The 13446-nt window shown below is 44.0% G+C and overlaps 1 protein-coding gene across 1 annotated transcript in view; it reads right to left on the reverse strand.

Annotated features, from left to right (window-relative positions):
- Nucleotides 1–449: 449 nt before the first annotated feature.
- Nucleotides 450–13446, reverse strand: part of Kcnmb4 (potassium calcium-activated channel subfamily M regulatory beta subunit 4) — a 53444-nt gene continuing 40447 nt past the window's right edge. Inside the window, exon 3 of the mRNA XM_021656157.2 lies at nucleotides 450–2576. Coding sequence (XP_021511832.1) covers nucleotides 2408–2576 — 169 coding nt within the window. The 3' untranslated portion in view covers nucleotides 450–2407. The remainder of the gene's footprint in view (nucleotides 2577–13446) is intronic.

The raw sequence follows: 13446 nt of genomic DNA on the forward strand, positions 1-13446 counted from the left end.
CCATAAGAGAGACACAGGTAGGCAAATCTCAAACAGCCTGCCTACCCACTCTCCACTTACCAACTACTTCTGGATTGCCACAGAAGAAATAAACTTGCATCTTACATAAACCATCCTGTTTGGGGGCTTGTGTTATAGCAGCTTGGTCCTTTTTCTGACTTACATACACACACAAAAAGAATGAAAATACTAAGAAATCAAGCTTATCTTTTATGAGCCTCTTCTCCTTGCCAAACCTCTGGGTTTTACTTTTAACAAGTAAGGAAGCTCACATTGAACTGGCTGTAAACAAGTCCTGAAAACTACATGTGACTTCATGTAGGTTCAGTGTGCTTACCCTGTTCCAAAAATCACCCTACAGCATAGTGGCATGTATACTCTTTGAGCTTAAAGAGACACATATAGTTAATGTAAGTCATGAGCATCAAATTGACAAATGGAAACTCAGATTGATTAATATGTTGACTTGTTTTTATTCCAGCAGAGACATATGTCCATGGGCGCTTAAGGTTTCTGTGTTCTCTATAGTCAGTTAAGTGTGGATACTTGGATGAACATAACACAGACATCATTGCCCTCTGTGTGATGCCAAGACGGTTTTTCTCTGATTCCTGGTTCCGTGGTACCCGGTGCTTCAGAATAGTTCTGTGTTGCTAAGACAACAAGGATACTGCAAAAGAAAACTGGGATTGAAGTCAAGGCACTGAAGCAGCCTCAAAGGATGTCATAAATAGTGTGTTCCAGGCCTTATTCACAGTGAAACCTATAACACCTGAATTAGGAAAGAAAAAAAAGAAAAAAAAAAAGATGACTGCGTTCTTCCAATGTTCTTGTAGAGGAGTAGGGTGCTCTTGACAGCTTCCACTCTGAAGTTCAGGGAACAGTGAGGTGTAAACTATGAGTGAGAGAGTCACTGCCCCACTCAGTTTTCAAAACCCCCATGGAAATAACTGAGGTGAGCCTGTCCTTAAACCCCAACTTCATTCTAAGGGCAGCGTGCCTGCAGCGTGAGGGCCAAGGCCAACGCTAAGCCATCACTTTCACTGCACCTCATCTGAACGAAGGCTTGATTTTGGGTGGTAAATGGGAAAGGGATCTGCTATCTGCTGGGACTCATGGTTGGTATCTGAAACTCGAGTCTGTAAACAGATGGAAAGATGATGGTTTCTGGTGAACTTTTTATTTTTATTTTATTTTTTTAATGACACAGGATGTCACCATGTAGCTCTGGCTGTTCTAGAATTCACTATGTAGACAAGGCTGGCCTTGAACATAGAGAGATCCATGTGTGCCACCACGCCTGGCTTTGCTGCACTTTTGAAGGTACAGAAAGCCCAGCAGCAGTGGGGTGGGCCAGGCTGCGCCCCCAGTCCTGTCTGAGCAAACTGAACAATCTCAGCAGTCACCCTGCTTTTACAGGAGAACATGAACGCAAGGACAGAGGCAAGGAAAAGAAAACACTTGTGCTGACCCTGTTGGAGGAAAAAAACAGCATTTAGCTACAAACGGAAGAGTTCTTTACGTCATGTCTATTGTACTGCACAGAGAAAAAAATCTGCCAAAAACAACACAAACAAAACCCATGAACAATGAGGCTGGGAATTCAGCTCAATAGTCCCGAACTTGTCTGGCATGTGCTATACTCTTGATTCCTAGTGCTTCAAATAAATGAATAACTAGCATGAACAGAGAAATAAAAACTCAGTCTCCCCAGAGCAAGGACAGGCCTCCTCCAGAATCCTGTCCCTCTCTCACGAAGTCATCTGGCCAGAAATAATGATCTTTTCTCAGTCTTCTAAGGAAAGCGACGGGAGTAGCTGGAGACTGGGTTACCACTGCAGAGTTCCTTTTTCAAGTAGGAGTCAAAATACTGTTTACTCGTGGAGGCCGGTGGTTACGCAGTAAGGTCAGCGGCTCTGAAGGTTCGTATGCTCACAATCAAGTAAAAGTTCAGTCTAACAGAACCAAGTGAAAACTATTAGATCCCCCTTTTCTTAATACCCTGATGATATAAGCATAAAAAAAGAAAATAGAAAAAGAACACAGAGCACTGTATTTTTAATATTTGTAAGTAGCATAAATCATAATGGTTTGTATACTACACTATACAAATAATACACTGTTACTTTCCAAAGAAAACCAGCTTCTCAGAGGGTTTTCCAAACAGTTAAGTCACTCCACATAGCTAAGAGCTTGGCCCTTTAGCCATTGCTACAGCACATGGAATACAGGCGATGAGTTCCGAGGTTTCCATCTGTGCCTGTTTCTGCCACCGTTGAGGAAAGGGCCTCTTGGAGGCCTGTTGTGGCCCTTTCCATCTCCTGCGCCACCAAGGGTGGGCTCTGCAGGGTAGGCGAGTGCCAATGTGGCAGCCTCTCTGCCTGGCTTCCTGCAATCTTCCTCCCTGTTAGGAGATCTTGCGCTTCTTCATGGCTTCTGCCTTGACCGCCAGGCTCTTGGCACAGATGGTCAGGACCACAATGAGAACACCCACCACAAATGTCACCACTGGCCAGAGGAAGCAGTGCAGGAGGACAATCTCATCATGCGTACGGTGCAGGAGAACGTCCTCTGGTCTGCAAGAGAGTCGGGAACAGGAAAGAAAGGCAGTCAGTCTTAAGGGCAAATGATACAACCTGCAGACAAGCGCTTTCCAGCCCAGGGGATAATCACCCTTGAAAGTGAAGGCTCTGATTACAGACATCATACTGTCTGCTTCAAAGCCATCTCCAAAAATGCTGTGAGCTCTTGAATCAAGCAATTGCTGCAAATTTGCATATCACTTATTATATCATTTGCATGCTGCAAAATGTCAAAGGTATAGCATCGTTTTGCTATCACTTCCTCCATCCTAAATTGCTTCCTCTTTCTTTCTCATCCTTTAATCTCACTGGCCAATGGGCATGAATGAGGCTAATGTTACTGACAGGTGGGCATTCTCGAACTCCATCATGGCATTTAAATGGATCCCAAGTGCCTTCCATTCAAGGGGGGAAAAAAAGACATTGCTCAAGTTACAGTGACAGAAGAAATATACACAGCCCACAGGCATGTCTAACCTGCAGTGTCGGATGCATGCATCCCAAGAAATCTATGAATGCAGAGCAACACACTGAAAGTCCACTATATCACACTGTAGCTTCAAAAGGTTGGGCGCCCCAGGCAGTTCTTAGCTCTGCTGGACTTTGCTGTAAGAACCAAAGGTTTTATTACCTATCAGGCAGTGGATGAACTGAATACACCATCAGTGTTTTCTGTGTGAAACCAATCATCCAATTGAGCCATCACTCACTCTCTTAGTAGATCTTGCAAAGTGTCAGCAATAGATTTATTTGTGTCTTGTCAGTGTGGACACTGTTTCAATTCCTACACTCGTCTCTGACAGAAAGTAAAGGCAAGACATGCTTCACAGGCCATGCTCTCCCATCTTTGGCCATTAGACAGATGTCTGGGAGTTCAGCTTTCATACAAGAGGCAAACCCATGGGAAAGGTTTGCTCTGTTATCTTACAGCTGTAGGGTATGTAGTCATGCCTCCTCCAGAAAAAGGTTGCAAAATAATTTATCCCACTGTCACCAAGAACATCCAAGGCTTCAGAGCCCAAGGGCAGTGCCTTTAACAGGAAATACATGCCTGGGAACTCTCATTAGCCCTAGCTCTTATTTCCCTGGAGGCTGACAAGGGGCACCGGGTGCTGCCCCCTTCCCAAGGTACGGCTATCACACAACAGCAGAAACAGTGGCACACGCTGAGTCAGGAATGACCGACTCCCCGTGCTTCTCTTCTTTGTTGCATAATTTCAATTTTTGCACATCCAGTGAGATTCTAGTTGGCATTTCCACAAAAATTTATATTAAATGAACGCAGAAATCATTGTAGCAACGAGCCCAAAATCACGTTCAGCTTGCAGAAATCACTCCGATTACTCCCATAGCAACCCACTGTCTTCAAGACCTGGGCTGTCGTTCACTTAAGTTTGCATCCTTTCTTTCCCCCTGTGGGATGCAACAGGGCCGTGGCATTGTGCGGTCTGTTGTTCGACATGCATTTGTTGTTAAATAACTTCTTGCTGCTGCTGCTGCTGAGCCTGCCTGTGTTGCAGCCTGGGTCTGATGGAGTAGAGGCCAACGCCCCAACATAACCCAGGTACAAGACAGTCGGTGTCACGTCTAGAGTCTTCGGAATCTGCAATGCCAGCGTTGCCACAGCTCTCTTCCCAGCTACAGGTGACCACAAAGCTGGCTGATGACCCTGCCTAAGCGTGAAAGCGAAGGTCCAACCTGTCTCTCAGGATGCTCACTCTGGAAAATACTGTTCTATACCTTTAAAACTATTGCTACAAAGAGAAGTTCTAGATTCATCAGAAGGGTCAGATGCACAGCAGCGTGCACACCGTTGATACCAAGGAACCAAGCACTGGAAATTGATGGCGCTAAAAGCAAGGGGAAGGGGAAGAAAGGAGAGTTGGGTTTTTATTACTATAGTAAGTACATGTGTCATTTGCATAAGTAATGTGTTTTTATAACTGATTTCCCGGTAAAATGCTTCTGTTCTCTCTCTCTCTCTCTCTCTCTCTCTCTCTCTCTCTCTCTCTCTCTCTGTGTGTGTGTGTTTGTGCACACCCTCTTTTGTATTCTTTCTCCTGTCATTACTTAGGATGTTACTGAATACTTTTATCACAAAAGCAAATGAAAGTTGCCAGTGAAACAGCAACTAGTAGGGAGGCCAGAGTCACCATAGAGAGAGCACCGTTGGAGAAAACGAGAAGGAAACAGGCAGCAGAGAAGGAAGCATCTGCAAACTGTTGGATCCACAAACTTGTTTTCCTCCAAAACTTCCTAGAATTCTGTCTCCTTGCTCCTGGGCAACCCTTGTGTTTTAAAGCTTGAAGGGACAAACTAAAATGACTCATTTGAGCTGAGTTTGAACTGCTTCAACAAATCCTCCTTTGGAGGCGGGGAAAATATATATATAATTCCTTAAAAACTATGCATGTCTATTTCTACTTTAAACAGCTCTAAGACGCCCCACAATTTCCTTGGACAGGAAAAACTAATCTCTCACGTGACTAGTCACTTGGTTCCGTGACTCACTGAGATCACCTTTAAATCGCTTCTTCACTCACTCCAACTGGGCTTACAGTACCTTAATGGAAGGTTTTCTCCTGACTCAGTTATCTGTTTCCTCCAGGTTGATCGGCCAAAATTATTTGGCTTAGAATTCCTTTCCCCCCACAATGTTATATGGTGGACTTGAAGAGAACTCTTAAAAATGTGGACAAAAAGCGAATTTTTTTTTTTAAGGAAATGATGGGAGGCATTAGTCTGCCTGAGCGCACAGTCTAGCGTGATTTGAAACCGTAGCTGTGTGATTTTTTTTTTTAACCTGTGTTATCTATTTACCTTTAAGTCAGCTTTTTGCAAACTAGATTCATGTGGTACTTGTTTCCATCCTTCATTCAGCTCTCTCAGAAGCTGAAGTTGTGCAGCCCAGAAGTCTTTCAGAAACTCTGCGGATAATTTTATTTAGAGTTGTGCAAGAGGCATGACGTGGAGATCTAATGATGAAAGGATGTAGAATGTGCCATCGTTAGCTGCTTCCCAGACTATCCAGTGCTAACTGCTACTTAGGTCCTGGATTTTCTCAGCCTCCACACGAGTCTATGAGGCATGTGGACTGCCTGTGAGTGCTTACTATGCACCTTCACAGGAAAAGACAGAGATAGGACAGAGCACGCACACGTATTGGCGGGGCCAGAAGTTAAAGGGTTGTAAATTCAGACCATGGTATGGAATTTGCCACAGGAAGCAGCCCTGATTCTAATCAAGTGACACAGGAGCATAGAGGTGTGGGGCGCATCATCTTGAGACTCTGTCTCACCAACTAGGAAAGGTTACGGTCCACAGTACTTGTTCCATCGGCCAGTGGGGGAAGCAGATGGTGATTAACACAAATAAATAAAATAAAATGAGAAATCTCTTCAATTTAACACTCTTCTGGGGGGCTGGAGAGGTGGCCCAGAGGTTAAGAACACTCGCTGTTCTTCCAAAAGGTTCTGAGTTCAATTCCCAGCAACCACATGGTGGCTCATAACCATCTATATAAGATCTGGTGTGCAGGCAGAATGTTGTATAAACAATAAATAAATCTTCAAAAGAAAAAAGAAAAGTTAATTAAAGAAAGAAGACTCTTCTGCTCTTACCAGAGTCTCAACTGGGAGTCAGGAGCTGCCCTGGTTGGCAATGTGCCCACCGTGCAATACTGAGGGTCTGAGTTCACGCCCCCAGAGCCAATGTAAAAGCCAAACTTAGCTGGACATATCTGCAATCCTACCATTCTAGGGATGGAAATGAATGGATCTCTGGATCTCACTGGACAGCCATTATAGCCAATCACTGAACTCTGAGTTCAGTAGGAGATGCTGTTTCAAAAGACAAGACAGCCCAGCACACGCCTTTAATCCCAGCGGTCCAGAGGCAGAGCCGGGGCCATCTCTGTGAGTTGGAGGCGAGCCTCTACATAATGACTTGCAGAGGAAGAATGAGCAATAGTGGGAGACTGCTGACATCAACCCCCAGCCTCCACATGCAATATATACATGTGTACATGCACAGATCCTGCACACTCATACCGTAACTTACACAGCATCATAATTTAGGAATATGATAGTATGGAAACTGCTCCAACCAAGAGATGAAATGACACACTATCAAAAGCTTTCTCCCTGAGATCCTAGAGGGAAGGAGGCCCTTCCAGATCCTCAGAAGCCCTTTTCAATTCTCTGAGTACAGGATTTTTCTCATTATGCAAGCTACTACAATGCTAAGATTTTGACCCATTTTAGGAAGACAATAAGACATCCTTTCTGCCAGCTACATCCTTTCTGCCAGCTGCACTCATTCTGCCTCACCTTTTCAGTCTTGTACATCTGGAGTTGATTTTGCAAACCCTCCCACTCCTTTCCCCTACCTTTGATACTGGGTATTGAACCTTTGGCCTTGCAGTGTTCTGTGCACACTCTACTGTTAAACCATAGGCATTGCCAAACTCCAGTCCTTTCAAGCCATGGAAGTGCACAGTATTTAGATGTTACCTTTATTACTAAAAGCTAACAAGCCTTACTCATTCCGTATCGTTGGAGATGTTGTGTACACTTTGGGGGAAATTTATAAAGTCTCACATGTTTCATCATTTCTTTGGTCAAGATAATGCCGTAAATGTGATGTTAACCTCACATGCCAGGCCTTTGGCATTGCTGATGGCCAAAGGACCCCAAAAAATGTTAAGACTTCATCACGTGAGTCTTTCCAAGCAGGTGCAATCTAGGCCTGCTTTAAATCTTATTTATTATTTATAACATGACCCAGTTTCACAAAGAGCCTGAACTGGATAATACAAACAGGAGATTTGAAGAAAATAAAATCCTTAGCCTGACAGTAAAAAACAAGGCCGGTATAATTAGGATGGAGAAAAAGCAAAAACTCCACTAAGATAAGCCTATGCTTAGTTTAAATAAAACTTATTTCTAAGCCTCTTGGTACCCAAGGCTGATGGGAAAGAAAATGCTAGCTGCCCAACTGCTATAACATGAGAAAAGAGAAGAGGAGGCTCTGGTGTTTTATTAGGGCTAACCTAGAAGGAAGAAAAAAGAATGTGTGCACATTCATCTAAAGTAAGGTCTGTGTCATATTTTGAAAGACCAGGATAGCATTTTTGGAAGGCTAATGATGAACTCACTTGAAGGCTTCTTAATATGCAGAGCCGAAGGCCTCAGATCTGCAGGACTGAATAGCATTGGAACAATGCTTACAGTTTATCACGCCTGAGGACAACAATGCTTTCACAATACTAGGTCAGTGTCAACCTGGGTTTTGACACTGGACGCTCCAGACAGAAACCATGAAAGAGCGGGAGCATGGGCACTCTGTGCTCTTGCCATGGAGGCAATGAGGTAAAAATCTAACAGGAAAGCCACATATGTGTTCTTTGACAGCTTAACTTAATCTGTGTGTGTGTGTGTATGTGTGTATTGTTAGACAGCCTTAAATGTGTACATCAATATTTAAATAAAATACTACCCATGGTTCTGGAGAAACAGCACTCCTGTCTTGCAAGCAGGACCTGAGTTTGATCCTTAGAATCTTGCTGGACACAAGCAAAGCAACTGCTCTCTTCATAACAGGAAACGAAGGGAAAGGCAGACAAGGGTCCTATATAATCATCTTCTAAACTATGGCCTCAGTGACCTAAAGACCTTCTGATAGGCTCCACCCCCCAAAAGTAGTAATACCTTCCAGAGCTATGTGGGTCATTCAGAACCCAACCAATAGCAGAGTGTTACTGAATGTTTTGGCTTTTAGCAATACCATAACCTGTGGCCTTCTAGAAAGAGAATGAATTAAAAGGTACTCAGTGAAAACACCAGATTTTCTCTATTGATTACTAATTAAATAACATAATCCTTGAAGGTTTTTTTTTTTTCCTACTAAAAGATACTAAAGATTAGACAATAGACTTGCTGGGTACCAAGTATATAGTTGTAAAATATAGTTGTATATATTTGTATATATACAATTATATAGTATATAGTTGTAAAATATATACTTAAGATGCTCAAGGCCATAGTTTTGCTCTCTAGCAAATGTGAAGGAAGTTGAATTTGACTTTGGTATAACCGAACCGTCCTTGTTGAGAGGAATTAGCTAGTATGTCTCGTTGTTGCGGAAGCAATCGTAGGACCTTTTCAAGAAGGGAGAAAAGTCTCCTTGTCTTTCCATATGGCTGCAGGACACTTGCATTGTTTATTGAGGGCAACAGGGAGACAGGGATAAGCCACACAGTGAGCTTTACAGTGAGCTTCTCTGCTGCGGAGACACGCGTGGAACCTGAAGGTGGCTAGCTTCAGCTGAACACATTTGAGATTAAACAGACAGGACACTTTCCTTCTAGAAACTTCCCTCATCTGCATAACCACACAACTTCTGGGACACAAGGCTACCACAAGTTTCTTCTCTGAGGGTTCCAGTCTTCAGAGAAGATCACCCAAGCTTGTAGGGCCAAACATTATCACAAACTTACCCTCCTAAAAGCCAATGTGTCTATCACTGGAGTCTTTTTTTTTTCTTTACCCCACTAAGTATGCATGCTCCAAGTCTAACCGCGTCATTGATTTGATGTCCTATGCATAAAACATACTTAATAACACAGATCAAGTTTGTTTGCACTTCCTCCTGCTAGTGTTATTTGTCAATTTTGTTCACAGTCCTCAGCCATTAAATCTGACAGAGTAAAGGGTTTTGTTTTTTTCTCCCTTACACCCTCCGAGCTCATTTCGACTCTCACAGGCTTAGCAACAACATGTCTGTGATAAGGACTTTTAAAAGCCGGGTGGCAGCTATCTCAAGAGCGTGGTTTTGCTCTCGAGGGTTCCTTGCCAAGGATAAAATGCTCGCCGCTCATCTGCAAATGTTAAACACACCCTCCAGTCTTCCTCCACTGTCCTTTCCAGGCTGACTGAGGGGCAATGTGTAATTGCACAGGGGTTACCTACTCTTTGAGGAAGAAGTCAAGTCAGCTCCAAACCTACAGTGTGTGCAGAGAGAAAGCTGCATTTGACTGTGGCAAGAGAGGCACCAACGTGGCAGGTGTGTTGTTCTGGAGCAATATTATAACTTTTAAAGTATAAGTTATAAAGTAGAGCGAGTATAATTCAGTACATGCTAAAGGAAAGACCTATATGATCTGGGAGCACAACGCAGTATTTAAGAACAGGAACCTGACTTAGTCAACCTTGACCTTGAGGTAAATGTCTAATCTGTGCTTCACGTCTTAGTTCTCTCATCTCTAAAATGAGTGTGACCATGACTCTTCTTATTGTCATGAAAAAAAAACAAAAACAAAAACAAAAAAACAAAAACCTGATGAAAGTCAACGTAAGGAAGGCTAGAAGGATTTATTTTGCCTCGTAGTTGAAGGGAGATGGTTCGGCGTAGTGAGGAACACACTGGTAGCAGCCGAACACATTGTGGCCTCGTCAGGAAGCGCAGAGCAGAAAGGAGGTAGAGCCAGGCTACAAATCCTACTTCTTCTATTGAGATTCCTCCTCCTAACGACTCCAACCTTCCAAAACAGTGACATCAGTTGGAAATCGAGTGTTCAAACACAGGAGCTTGTAGGCGGAAGCATTTCCTAATCAAACCACAACAGCGCAGTGGTAAAATCTACCTTACTCCTGAGAGCTAAATGAGATGCGGAAATAAGGCACTCCAGGAGCTTCCGGTGGGGAGCATATGAGGAGAGATGGCAGTGAAAATGACTGTCAAAAAATGGTTCTGGAAATGGTAGCAGAACTGTGTCTCATCTGGGTATTTTTTTCACCTAAATACTCTAAGGAGATAGTCACAGGCAGTTCCTTCGATCAGATTAAAATTCCTTTTGGTATAGAGGACTTCCTTGCTCTCCAATCCCTGACAGACAGAACAGGCTTAACAAACAAATGATGTCTTCCGATTCTACCACATGCCTGTCAGGCAGAGGCAAGAAAAAAAAAGCCCTTAACAACATTAAAGCCCTCTCTAATCAGAAACATAAACAGAAATCATACAGTAAACTGATCCTACAAACATCACTTAACAGAACTAGATGATGCTAGGGCCAGTTAATGTGGTCCATATCAGTGAGCGTCTCAACAGATTTTCTGAGAAGCCTGAGGGAGCTGTCACAACTCTGGGCTCACACAGTGTCGTGCCCCTTTTGGGTTTCTTCATTCTGCATGCTCATTATTATTTTTACACATCCTGTCTGTCTTCTCAAGCTGATTCTTAAATCCTTGACATCAGACAAATGTTATATGTAACTCCTGTCTGTGAAGGCTCCTATCTTGTTGTTAAGGAAAAACAAAAAAAAAAAACAAAACAGAACAGAACAAAACAAAACAAAACTAAAAAACAAAACCAGGCACCACTGTCAAGTTTTGCAAACAGAAAGATGTGCATGAACTGTTGACTTGGAAAAGAAAAAGAAAACAGCACTAGCTTTCACGTCTCTGCTGCCTCTGGCTTCTGCCACCTAGTCATGGCCACTCTCACCACGGAGGTTTCTCCACCAGGACAGCATGAACCCACCAACTATGGGCCGAAATAAATCCCTTTTTCCTTGGAGTTGCTTTTGTCATGTGTTTTCTCATGCAGCAGGAAGATAACAATGTGTCTTCTGGGTCCTGCCCTGATCCTAGGAACTCCGAGTTCAAATCTGCTTGTTTCCAAGGCAGGGACTGTGTACAGAGAAAGAGCCGGATTTGAGAGATCTCTCTAACAGCCACATTTTGTGTCATTTCCCTAAGCTGAATCATGTTCTCAGCCCTCGCTGCTGCAGGCAAAGAGGACACAGAATAATCGCAGAGAGCACACTTGCTACGTGGGCGTGAGAAACCGTTTCCAGGGAGAAGATGACAAACACACTGATGAACCCAAAATAAGCTCACGAGCAGGGATTCCATTGGGTGCTTGGAGGGCTGGCAAGAGCTTCAGCGTCTTGGTTCTCAAGGAAATGAGCAGGGTAAGGAATCCCCTGAAATGTCACTGTAGATCCTTTCTGTCTGAACACAACTGGGCACACTGGGTGCAGCAGAAAGATGGCATTTTAAAGATCAAGATACACTTTCTTTCCCTTGATTCCTTCGAGAAAAGTCAAGATGGCAAGGGCTTCTTAAGTAGTAAGACCTGAAGTGGGGGTAGCACAACAGGATCAGCCACACCCGGGGGGTTCCTCATATAGTCTGTTCTACTTGGTGGGTCTCCCTGGGGTTCCTGGACTTGGGAGAGCAATGTGTCCTGCGAAACTCAAAATGGGAGCACAACAGATGTTAGAGAGATGGCCAAAGACTTCAAACCATGGAGTTAGAATCTATACCACTGAGTTGCAGCTAAGCAAATCTGGAGGAGGAGAAGCACGATTCTAGACTTCTGGAGGATTCTTTCAAAGGCCACATATATTTGCCTGAAACTGCAAATGCCATAGATGTATTTGCCTAAACAGTCCATGTGTATTTACTTGTGTTTTCACAGATTGTGCCAACTATTTTCAGATAATTTCCAAAACAAGTGATCAGATTTACTTTCCTGCTTTTTTTTTCTTTTATGAGTGGGTATGCATATGTTCATGTGGAGGTCTGGAGGTGTGCAGATGTTTGAGGGGTGCAGATGTTTGTGTGTGTGTGTGTGTGTGTGCGCGAGAGAGGGGGGGGGGAGAGAGAGAGAGAGAGAGAGAGAGAGAGAGAGAGAAAGAGAGTAGGCTGCAAGTCAACCTCAAGGGCCATTTCTTGGGCATTATCTACATTTTCAACGCAAGGTGTGCTCGATAGTTTTGTCAACTTGATACAAGCCAAAGTCATCTTAAAGGAGGGAGCCTCAAGAAAATGCTCAGGTAGTAGGCAAACCTGTGGAGCATTTTCTTAATGATTCAGGGGCAGACCACAACCCATTGCGGGTGATGCTACCCCTGGGCTGGTGGTCCTGGGGTCTATAAGAAAGCAGGCTGAGCAAGCTATGAGGACCAACCCAGTAAGGCACCCTCCTACATGGCCTCTGCATTAGCTCCTGCCTTCAGGTTTCTGCCCTGTCTGAGTTCCTGTCTTGACTTCCCTGAACAGTGATGTAGGAGTGAAAGCTTAATAAACCCTCTCCTCCGCAAGTTGCTTTTTGGTCATGGTGCTTCATTGCAGCAATAATAACCCTAACTAAGACACAGTGTCTCTCAGGAGCATGGAATTTGCCAGATAGTTGAGGATGGCTGGCTAGACAGGCCCAGGAATCTGCCTGTCTTCTTTGCCTCCCCAGTGCTAGAACTAAAAGCATCTGTGGCCACCACAGGTTTCTCCCCCTGACTGTTACCCTTCAGGGAGTCAAACTCAGGCACTGACTGAGCCCAGCCCCTTCCCTGCTTGTTTTCAAAACCCTTGTTGAGCCCAGCCTCCCCGCTGTGTAATGGTTTGTTTTTCCAGCACATGCTGCTGGTACAGCACATCCCTGCTCTACCTCCTCGGGGGACCTCCAAAAGCTGCTGCTCCTCCTGGGTAATCCCCATTCTGGCCTCACAATCTGTGGCATGGAGCTGGGCACACATGAAAGGCACCCAGGCAAGTGCATGGCTATCCATATACCTCATCCCACAGCAATTCACTTCATAATCTACTCAGCTCATTACCATTAATGTATGCCTCAGTTAAGTCCGAGTCCCTATAATTAGGTCCTCAATGAAGGAAACCCACCCACTTGCCTATTTCTTCACTTTTATCAACCCCACATATCAGTACTGTACTATTATTCTGGCATCTGTGGCAAAAAGATAAACATGTACCTTGGGCTGGAAAAGACCAAGTGAATATCTCTTCTTATGGAAGCTTGAAGGAAGGGTTACCTCCTGCTATAATGCTGTCCCTTTACAAGG

The sequence above is a fragment of the Meriones unguiculatus genome, chromosome 2 (assembly GCF_030254825.1).
Source record: "Meriones unguiculatus strain TT.TT164.6M chromosome 2, Bangor_MerUng_6.1, whole genome shotgun sequence".
NCBI classification, from domain to species: domain Eukaryota; kingdom Metazoa; phylum Chordata; class Mammalia; order Rodentia; family Muridae; genus Meriones; species Meriones unguiculatus.